The sequence below is a fragment of the Centruroides sculpturatus genome, unplaced genomic scaffold, assembly GCF_000671375.1.
Source record: "Centruroides sculpturatus isolate CEXI.00-Female unplaced genomic scaffold, Cexi_2.0 scaffold280, whole genome shotgun sequence".
Classification (NCBI taxonomy): Eukaryota; Metazoa; Arthropoda; class Arachnida; order Scorpiones; family Buthidae; genus Centruroides; species Centruroides sculpturatus.
The window spans coordinates 165726-177773 of NW_019384675.1; the positions used below are offsets into that span (position 1 = coordinate 165726).

Here is a 12048-nt window from a genome sequence, read left to right on the forward strand (position 1 = left end):
TACTTAAGTACTAATAGTTCACGAAAATAATAATTTTCGTGAACTATTATTACTTAAGTATGTAAAAATTTATTACATTTCCTGTTGTTCGAGGGTTTTACCCAATTCTCGAACCGTGTCAGAGTGAATCCATGCTATAAAAGTACCATGTTATACGGGGGATGGTACCAATTCTTGAACCGTGTTAGAGCAAATCCGTGCTATAGAAGTGCCGTGTTATACGGGGGTTACCTGTATATAAAAATGGGAAATATCACACTTCTGACAATTGCTGCGAGTGTGTGGGTTAAATTTGGAGAATCCAAGCTTCTCGCATGGACAACTGTATGTGGCCAGCTCACGCATTGGAAAACCTTCTGATTTATTCGTGTACGCACGAGACGGAAAAACAAAAAATATCGTGTATCCACAAGTACTCCAATAAATAAATAGAATTGAAATGACACTTTGAAATGTTTTTCTGACAAAAATAAATAATAATAATAAGTTTCAATAAAAATGATAAAATGTAAATTGAATTTTATCATAACAAGTTTACTTGAATTTCGTTTCTTCTGAAATCGCAGCAATGCATGACGGGTAAGCTAGTTATATATAAGTTAAATAATAAACAGTAAAAACATTCTTTATACTTTTTAAAATCATTTTCTTGAGAAGTCACACACTTTTACACTTTATTATAAAACTACTGAAACCATTTTTTGAATTCATTTAAATTTATTGTCATCAATTTTCATGTTATTATCTTTTCAATATAAATTTGACTTTTTGAAGTACAGCATAATCTGTAAAAGATAATTTGTAATTTGTCTAGAGATAGACAACCTACCTCTAGATAATTTACTTCATATCTAATTATTAACTTAGCCTAATCACAGTCTGATAATTCAGCAGATTGTCTGGCTTTAATCAAAAATCGAGTTTGTTGAGTTGTTGTTTATATATGAAGATAACTTTTATACCTTCAAAAAATTTAAATCACTATGTAATGCCATATATTTTTACTCTTTTCTTTTAAAATAAATAGTTTATTTGATAAATTCTTTTAACTAAACAATCAAAATATAGTGTAATGTATGTAATGTACAAATTATTCACTATCAGATCTCAGAAAGCATATTCTTTATAAATATATATAAAAAATATACATATATGTACAATAAATATATCTAATCTGACAATTGTTACATTTAATACCTCCTGCCAAATTGTTTAGTAATTATTTAGCCTTAGATCTTGATAAAGAATCTGGCTGTTTGTTTGGTATTTATAATTCTTTACAGATAATTCTTTTCTTATAAAAGATGGTCATTGCCATTTCAGTTCTAATTTTGAAATTAAAATTTTTTAAGTTAAATTTTAACATAGGTTTTATTATATTTATCACATTAAAACCATTATAAATTCAATTATAAAATAATATATAATTTTTTTATCAACTATTCTAGAACAGTTTTTAAAAATGATTTCATACTTACTTTTCTCACAGGAGCAACTTCTCTAATATCATATAAAATAATGCTTCTATCACTGCAAGTACTTCCTAAAAGATTTGTCTAAAATATTACAAATTATAAAAAATATTTTAAATTAATTTAAAAGATAAAGAATAAATATTTTAATGGAACGATATATTGCTTTATCCTTTAATACTATTTAACACTTAGTCTAAATAAACAGACACTTGAGTGTTCTTTATTATGTACATGTTAAAAGAGCCATAGTTTATTGTATAATTTTATTAAGATGTTAATAATCATTAAAGAATTTATGAATTAATCTCATTCACTGGTGTGATAAGCCCATATGTATTCTTGTCTATTTATTTATACTAAGTGTTAAATAAATATTTTATTTATTTAATAATAAAAGAATATACCTCTATAGGATTAAATTTCACACAATTTAAAGTATCTACACCCCATGTATAAGATCTAAGTGGTTCTGATCTTGTTTCTTCCCAGAGATCTACAGTTTCACCACATGTAGCAAACTGATTATTTTTTCTATGATGATCAATTCCTGTCATTATTCTCTATATAAAAAAAAATGTGAAAACTATTTTTAATATCTTTAAAAATACAAAAATATAATAAGAGTAAAAAGTAACTTCTATTGAATTAGTTTTACTTTCCTGGATGTTATATGTTGGGAAAGTATTGTAATCATGTCAAATTTGACATTCTGGGATTTTTGCAAATCTTGATGTTTTGAGATCCTATGAACCCAAAAAAGTCAAAAAATGGGAGAAAATTCCTGGTTTTTGTGTTGTGTGTTAGCATCAATTTCATTTAACCCTTTTGCAATCATTTGTCAATATATCGTCAAGTAATTAATTAATGAAACAAATCTGTAGGTTATTCTGTACACTTGTTTCACATATTTAATACCAAATGGCATTTTTATTTTTATTTTATTTTATTTTAAGAATTTATAATTTTTTTGAAGCAAGAAATTTCTTTGTGTAAAAAAACTGTTTGAGTTTGTTTTAGTCAAATGCACAGAACAAAATGGCCATTTGTACAGGGTTACTCATGGAAATGAACTATATAATCGAAAAATTTTATCTATGATCATGTTGTGTAAATTATAAATAATATTCAAACTGTCATTTTTAACACATTTTTTTGGGATAAATNGTTTTGAGATCCTATGAACCCAAAAAAGTCAAAAAATGGGAGAAAATTCCTGGTTTTTGTGTTGTGTGTTAGCATCAATTTCATTTAACCCTTTTGCAATCATTTGTCAATATATCGTCAAGTAATTAATTAATGAAACAAATCTGTAGGTTATTCTGTACACTTGTTTCACATATTTAATACCAAATGGCATTTTTATTTTTATTTTATTTTATTTTAAGAATTTATAATTTTTTTGAAGCAAGAAATTTCTTTGTGTAAAAAAACTGTTTGAGTTTGTTTTAGTCAAATGCACAGAACAAAATGGCCATTCGTGCAGGGTTACTCACGGAAATGAACTATATAATCGAAAAATTTTATCTATGATCATGTTGTGTAAATTATAAATAATATTCAAACTGTCATTTTTAACACATTTTTTCGGGATAAATTTTTTATGCTAGTGAAAAGAACTTTACTACCATAACAATGAAAAGTAACATGTATATGTGAATTTTTTTAGGTATTTTGCAGAATATAGTGCTGAATTTATAAGACCATGCTCTAATATATGTGAAAATATGGTATTCAATAAAGGCTGAAAATACTTCTAGATTAATGAATTGTTTCAGTGTCTTAAGAAGTAGATATGCGAACTTTACACTTAAAAATGGTACCAAGCTTTGTCCATTTTAAAGTTAGAAATTTAACTTTTTAGCAATAAAAATCTATAATTAAAATACATTTTTTGAGTCTGTGCTAAATATCACATAATTTTGCATTAATTTTATAAAATTACTTCAATAAAAAAACTGGAATAAATTGTCAAGCACATCTTATATTAATACTAGTGTTGCAACAAATATTATATTCGGCCTCAGGCCAAATACCGAATATTTGGCCAGGAGCGTGGCTGAATAGCCGAATATTCGACCAAACTATTTGGCTCGATTAACGCACATATGAAAATTGGCGTGCAAACCACATTATGGCAAGGATCCTGCTCTCTATTGGCCCGCTGTCATTACGCTTCGCCAATCGCCTTAATTCTTGGCAGTTGTAGCGAACAGACAAGAGTGTCATGGAAGTATGTAATAAATGATGATATCAAATGTGGATAACAATGAAATGGCCTACATGTGTAAATAATGGAAAAAGAACAGAGAAGGACCGCGAAGTGAAAATGTGAAAATAAATATGAAATTAAGTTGATAATGTAATCAAACGAGTCAAGGCAGTTTATTGGCACAAAATTCACGGCCGTCAATGCCAAACAATTGTTGTCATGTCACTTAGCGTGCATGGGCGAAAGCCTGGGGCCATTCGGGCTACCAAGCTGTCTCGAATCTGTGAAATCATAACTGTGATTTATACTGATGTCCTATCTGTCTATTTTCTCCATTATCACCAGGCTGAGTCATGTAATTGTAAAATGGGAACTCTACGATGGAAAAGTGACAAATCAAAAGTATCGTGAGCATGTATTATGATGTATGCATAGGCATACATGGATTAGAGCGATAGAGGAAAGAGAAAGGGAAGAGCAAAGACAAGTGCTTAAAAAGAAGGATAGGCAGGGTCAGACCCTCAGATGTGCGAGGATTCTCCAATGATAGGCGTGTACGTGTGCTGATCTTTGTAATTATAAATTGTGAATACGTGTGACTAATATTATTTTCTTTTTTATTTTGTGCATGTTATAAATAAATACTGTGTTTCCCCGAAAATAAGACAGTGTCTTATATTAATTTTTGCTCTGAAAAATGCGCTAGGTCTTATTTTGAGGGAATGTCTTATTTTTTCCAGGAAGAAGAATTCACATTTATTATTGAACAAAAAAATGCCCAAGTCGAACTTAGACGAGTGACGTATATCCGGTGTGTCGAACTATCGCCTTTTTATAGTGTCAACATCGGACTCGATGACCAATTAGTGCTTACTGAACCGTAGCACTATGCAAATGTCATGTGGCGTGATTCCCGGCCGACCAATTAGTCATCACCAGCCGTAACGTTATGCAAATCTGTAATTCCCAAGCCATAGTCTTATGCAAATCATGCCGTGTGGCATAATTGTCTGCTGACCAATCAGTGGCTGTACTTTCAAAAAGCCAACGGCCACTTTCAACCATCTGTCGATGACCGTTACGACTAAAAAAAAAACTTTGCTAGGTCTTACTTTCAGGGGAGGTCTTATATTTCGCAATTCAGCAAAATCTGTGCTAGGTCTTATTTTCTGCGGATGTCTTATTTTCGGGGAAACACGGTATAAATAAACAACACTAAACCAACAACATTAAATCTAAATACCAAAATGATTAATTTACTGTGTTTCTGTCATTTATTACTCCTGTTTTTAGGTATTCGGTATTTGGCCAAATAGTGACTAAATATTTGGTATTCAGCCGAATAGTGAAAAATAGGCCGAATACCAAATAGTAACTGAATATTCGTTACATCACTAATTAATACCAAATAATAAACAGATCTATAACATTATTCAAACATGCAGTCATGATGTTGAAGAAAATTATATTAAAACTTACTTTTCCAATAATAGTGTGTAAAGGAGCATCAATATCAGAAGAACCATTCCAAATCTTAACTGTTTTATCATCAGATACCTAAAATAAAACAAAAAATTAAGTTATTTTAATAAATATTTAAATATTTTTATTTATCATTTTTGTGTTTAATGTACTTTTAGTTGTCTTTCCTTGTTTGAAATTTTAATCAAAATATTTTTCAGATTCATATTAAAAATAATATGAATTCATATGATATGGCAAATCATGCAAAAGATGATTTAATTAATAATAATATATTTTTCCATTACATTTAAATTATTGTAATTTTATTAAAATATATTTAAATTACATAGTAACCCGTCATTATATCACACATGAAAGACAAACCAAATAAATGATATATCCAATGGAGCAATACCTCTGATATATCTATCCACCTATTTTGTTTATTTTCAATCTCCATGCTGATTTGCTTTTTTATAGATTGTAATTCATACAATAATAGTTTAAAGGTTGATGACTATATGCCAGTAGAAATTCAATGGCAATTGATATTTTTAAAATTATTGGCTAAAGGATTTTTATATTTGGAAGACAAAAAAGTGCAATATATCCAAATGAGCAATGTAACAAGGGACTATTGTATTATAATTTTTATAAAAATAAGTGCTTGAATATATTGTCTCCCTTTTCAACCAAAAATAATCCAAGAGCCCTCTGAAATATACATTTATTTTTTCAGTTATGTTTTGGCAATAAACTGATGCTAGTGTTATTGATAAAATTGTTTCAGCATACAATAGACTTGTAACTTGTTTAAGAGTTGAGGTTTGTATTTAATTATTAAATAATTGATGTTTTAATATTAACAAAACAAGATACAGATATACCTCACCTTACATCAGTAATTTGTTCCAGGAGAGGAGACTTAAGTCGAATTTACTTGTCACTAGGCTAAACCACAAATAACCATTCCCAGTTCTGTATTTTATTTATTAATGCATTTTAAATAATATATGGTTAATAAGAATCTATTTTAAGTTTACAAACAAATAAATTTCAGTTTTTAATATAGTACAGAAAAAAGTAATCTAAATTTATGAATACATGTACGTACATACTTGTAAATGTACATGTTTACAATTTGGCAATGTTTACAGTACATCGCGGACTCTTTATTTATGAATGTGGTTTGCTCTAAGACATTATAAAGTAAGATGATTTTGTAAAGTTAAATAACAAATACAGTTATTAAAATTATTTTGTAATAGTAGAAAATAAACTAATTTATGTTAAATTTACCAATATTGAGTGGTGCTGATGACGACGACACCAAATGGTAGATATTAGAACTATCATGGAAAACACCAATATTGAGCTCTTAAAAGACCATTAAATAAGATTGTCACACAGTCACAGATGTTTTCGTGCTTCATTCTCTAGTATTTATGATGATTATATTAACATTTATTGTAATTGTACATATTTTAATATGTACATTTTAATGCTTTTCTAGTGATATTACGACTTCAATATTTGTGGCAGACATAAGTAAAGTGGAATAAAATGACTTAAACTTGATTTTTTTTCCATATACTTTTTTTGACAAACGACGTATAATCGGGAACGACGTAAGTCGAGGTATAACCTGTAAGTACATTTTTCTTATACTTGAACGAAATTTCAAACTATACCTTGAACTTAAATTCAACTGACAAAAAATTTGACGAGAATCTTTCAATCGAAACGAAATTATCGTAAATCTAAAAAATGAATATATCTGTCATAAATTAAATACTTAATGATTAATATAATTTCACTTTTTCTATAATTTGTTTATTACAAAAAAGTGTTTAGCAAAAAATAATGTATAAAATACATATCATATTATTTACTATATTGTAAATAAAAACTGAAATACAATAAAAAATCGTTCTTACCAGAGATGTCAAGTAAGAAAGTCCAAAAGAAACCGAAAGACATCCCGTTAAGTATACCATCGAAAGTCCGGTTAAATAAATTCGAATATAAAAGCTGACATCGAAAAACAGCAAAGCGAAGCACAGAAAACACGTTTCGTATGTGAAGTGAGCGTATATCAAAGCAGAAAGAACTTCCCATTGCTTGTTGAGCATTTCAAACATCTCCCAAATCTCTGTGTGCTTTTCGCAGATGTCTTGCAATTCGTGTTTCAGTGCTGAGGAAGTTGTCATTATTAGTTCTAATTCTTCAGATAACTTTATAAGTCTCTTTCCTACGAACATTGCAAGAATAGAAAAGAAAAGAAGGACCGAACATATCTGTCCTACGAATTGCAGGTAAAGAAACGAAAAGTATATCGAACAAATCGTTGCTTCGAGTATACTTCCATCATATTTTTTGATTGTTGGAAACATAAGCATTGCTGGAACATTAGAAACAATCAAAAGTAAGACGAAAACGCCTATTAAGTAGCATAATACAAGGAATTCCAGTTGGCCCGGCAAATTTTCTTCTCCTTCGTAGGTGCTTTTCATGTAATGCAGAAAAATTTTTTTTCTCTTCAGTATCGAAAATTGAAGAGCGACGTAGATATTNATACCTACACAAAGACAGTTTTCCCATTCCACTGCTGTATCTCATCAAATCAAACTTAAATGTAAAGTTTGATTCTGATGAAACCGTGTTGTTGTTATTAAGCTGTTTCTTTGCAGACACACTAAGGTGACATATATCAACACTTGGCAACTTATTGACTATTTATTCAGTTGGACAATTAAACAAACAATTAAATGTAAAGTATTATATATAATAAAACTAAAAATAACAAAAACTGACATTGCATATAAATCAAAAACACATATTTTTTTCTATATGTGATTGACCTAAAAAATTGATTAAATAAAATTTGTAATTAAAAAATTAAAAATTTTTTAATCAAACACACACACACCTATATACGTGTAATGTATATTAAAAAGTATTAAAGTATATATAAGATTAAGACACTGTTTACTTTTGAAAGTATTACATTTTTATTTAGTTAACATAAAATTAATTCAAAATTTAATTATTTGATTTGCTCTTTTATTAATTTAAGTTACCTCTCCATCACAAGATCCAGAAATCAACGAGGATAATGATAAAGGATTTTTTGCTAAACATTGTATTCCATCTCTGTGACCATCTAAAGATCCTAGAAATGGTTTAGCAAATATTTTTTCTATTTTTACTGCATTAAGTGCTCTGACATATTCTCTTGGTGTTGCAAATGGATGTAAAGAAGGATCAAAATTTCTTTGAACTGAAAAATGAAAAAAAATAAAAAAATAAAATAATAATAATAATAATAATCTATAAACATATTTAAATAAATATATTAAAATAAAAGAAACATAATTATTATATTACAGTATTTATAAAATATATAGGCAATCCTTGATTTTCCTTCTAAAAATACATACAAAAGTTGAATAATATAGTTGGGTCATTCTAAGTTAAGAGGTACTTTCAACGTCCATGAGAAATAATCACATTTTTTTCAAAAATTTGTTTGAAGTAATGTTATTATCTCTCAAAACTCACTATCTTCTTTATGGTCACTTAAATTCATTACTTAAATATACTTAATTTAGTCACAATAGTACTTCAAACATGAAAAACATATCTCCCCTGGCCTGTCCCCTAACCGATTCTGTTCGTGTATCAGTAATTTTAAATACATAGAAATCTAATAAAATATCAAAATCATTCATTTTAATAAAATAGGATAAGTAAATTATTGTAATCTAACAAGTAAAATTACGTAATATTTCTTTTTCATAAAAAAATATTTACATCTAATTTGTCCCGCATTTTTCGCGTCTCGTCCCCTGGCATTTTGTATTTGTCAAAAAACGATGTTTGTTTACTTTGTCGCGGGAAATTGTGACCTTGAACACATTTCATTGGACGTGAAGTTAGCAGCAAGCATCAAGCGAGCTAACCACGCAGCAATTTTGTCAGTGATTTCGGTAACGTTACTCTGTGGGTACAGTTGTGAAAGAGTGAAGTGATCTCTCCCCTGGTAAGTTTTATTTTGTGATTATTTATCTAAGAACTTTATTTTATTTGTATATTTACTGTTATTTGTGCATAGATTCTCATATTTATTTGTTAATTATGTACGATAAATACTGTTACGATTATTTCAGTTTTCTAACGAAAAATTATCTCCCCTGTCATATCTCCCCTGCCTTTTAAGATTCCAGGGGAGATATAAAAACGTCAGATCAGAGTATTTTTATGGATAACACGTAAACCGTTGTTCCGTAATTTAGTCAATATACATTTTTACTCTTTTAGCCTATCTCATACATTTAATTATGGTATAATATGTCTTTTACAGAATGTTAGCAAGAAAAAAAATGACATATAAAGAACGCCTAGAAAAAAAACGTGTAGCAGAAAGATTAAGGTACCAATGCATAAAAAATGACCCTGACAAATACGCACTACAAAAACTTAAAGAACGTGAAAAGTATCAAAAGAAGAAAGAAAAAGGAATTGTTAAGACTGTGAACCAAATGACCCCCCAAAAACAGCGAAAAGCTAGAAAATTGTGGAGAGAAAAAGCAAAGAATCGTAGATGTCTTTTAGCACTTCAAGTCATAAGTAATGAATCCTCAACCCTTCCTAGTTCGGATAATGAAGACCCACTGCTACTACCACCTCCTCAGAATGAAGATATTAACAGGCTGCTTGAAAATAAACAGTCTGATAATTTAATAATTATAAAATGAATAAATAAAGTTGATTCTTAAAAAAAAGTCTATTTTCTTTCATAAAGCAATGTTAAAATCTCTCTCCTGTTCATAAAGTATCCTACCCTGTATACCTAGTCTCCCCCCTGTATTGAGTATCTCCCCTGGTCATTCATAAAACAAGATAAAATAAATAAATAGACTGGCCACCTTGCGAATATGCACAAATTAGTTGTTTCAATAAAAATGTTACATAATTAGATTAAATTTCTAACATTTATGTTGTGGTCACATCTCTTAACCAGTGAGTACCTCTTAACTTAGAATGACTCATAAATAACTAGTATGAAGTGCCACCATGACAGTATACATATCTAAAATTTGACAAAAAATTAAAAGAAAACATGTAATGGTGAGCTGCTATTAGAAATCATGTAATGGTGAGTTTTACCACCAATTAAAATATTTTTTCTCCTTTATTAATTAATGTACAAGTTGTGTAAGAAATCCAGGTTAAAGCATACAGTACCTAGGTAAACCCAATGGCAGTGTTTCTGACTGTTCATACTCCCAAAGGACTCCTCCCGGAGGGGAGATGCCGCGTGTTTAATGCCACGTAGTTATTGATTCACGGTAGTTCTTGAACAAAATAAAAGAAAGGAAACGTCTAAAAATATAGGTAATCTATATTTTTAGTAGACGTTTCCTAACCTAACAGAAGCGCCGCCATGTTGGCTACTAAAGTAAATATAACAAGATACACTTTAACCGAAATCCAATCAACTACTAGACATGGCTGAGATATTTTCCATACCTAAATATTTAATAATCTAATGACAGAAGCTTAATATTAAATTGCAGTATACTCAATTAAGATCAATATATTAATTAGTGTACTATAATTTGGGAACAAACTATTCACCAACGTCGGACGTAACCAGATTTTTAATTTGAAAACAAGTTTAAATTTTTTATGTTTTACATTTAACACGTTCCTTACCTTTATGAATATCTTTTTTTGTTTCTCGAATATAATCATCGGGATTACGAGAGATTACTTTAACTTTCATATCTTTATGTTAAATATTAAAATCTACGAAACATTTTCTCATAGCAATTTAATACATACAACAGTAAAAGCACACGTGTTTCTAGCGGTGCCACAAAAATCGTCAACAGAAAAGTGAAGTTGCCAACAAGAAGAAAAAAATAAATTAATTAATTATTTATAACAAAAAAGAATGAAAACAATTTATTTTTAAATGCTTGGTTTTATTTATTTTAAAATAATATTGAATTAGAATTTCATTACCTTTTTAAAATTGTTCCTTTTTCATTCTTTTAATTTTTCTGCGTTGAGAACACTAAAGTGGGCCTTTCCAATCGTGGTTTATGGCAGGCCTACAGGGGGTATGGCCGTATGGTGATAGTTTTTTTAAACTCTTTCCGCCCTGTGGGCACTACGAGGACCCCTTTTTGCAAGCCCATTATGGGTTCGGCCAGACCCACAATGGGGCTGCCGGGTGGTGAGGGATGGGGCCCGACATATCCGAGCGGACCACCCCCCGAAAAATTCCTGGGGATTTTTCGACCCGTTCGGATTCGAGCCCGGGTCCCCAAGAGCGGAAGGCTGCTACCTTGACCGTTCGGCCATCCGGCCGCATATGGTGATAGCTAGAGCCAAGTATATCTGCGAAAATTTCTGAACCCATTCAGATTAAAAAAGCACTAGACAGCCGCCCTGAGACCTGAGAAGTTCGAGTATGAGCTCAGAAATTTTCTTTTGCATTGTCTAGCCAGGTCTTATTCTAGGATTTTTTCCTACTGCACAAATATCAGTTTTACTATGGCCAAGCCGATAAATCCTAGCGTTAATAAGCTATTATAAAAGATATATAATAAATGGAAAATAAGGACAATAACACAAATATTTCTGTATAATTATTTATTAATTTCAATCATGAATCTTAATCGTTATAGATGTGTAGTGTGCACTGCGCGCCTACACATGATATCATTTATTATACAATAAGTGCACTGTGGTTGTGGATTATAGTTTAAATGATAATATTGATGTTGCGGCTGCAAAAAAATATCTATTGTATATATTCAATACAAATGATAAATCCTATCAACATTCCTTCTATAGCTCTTTTTTTCGTGGGCCGAATAAAAGAAGGAT

At 29.7% G+C, this 12048-nt stretch overlaps 1 protein-coding gene across 1 annotated transcript in view; it reads right to left on the bottom strand.

The window, feature by feature from the left end:
• LOC111626829 (DDB1- and CUL4-associated factor 13-like) overlaps positions 1–11046 on the bottom strand; it is a 26210-nt gene extending 15164 nt beyond the window's left edge. Inside the window, exons 1-5 of the mRNA XM_023370348.1 lie at positions 10867–11046; positions 8226–8428; positions 5164–5241; positions 1880–2035; positions 1479–1556 (exon numbers count right to left, since the gene is read on the bottom strand). Coding sequence (XP_023226116.1) covers positions 1479–1556; positions 1880–2035; positions 5164–5241; positions 8226–8428; positions 10867–10936 — 585 coding nt within the window. The 5' untranslated portion in view covers positions 10937–11046. The remainder of the gene's footprint in view (positions 1–1478; positions 1557–1879; positions 2036–5163; positions 5242–8225; positions 8429–10866) is intronic.
• Positions 11047–12048: the final 1002 nt, after the last annotated feature.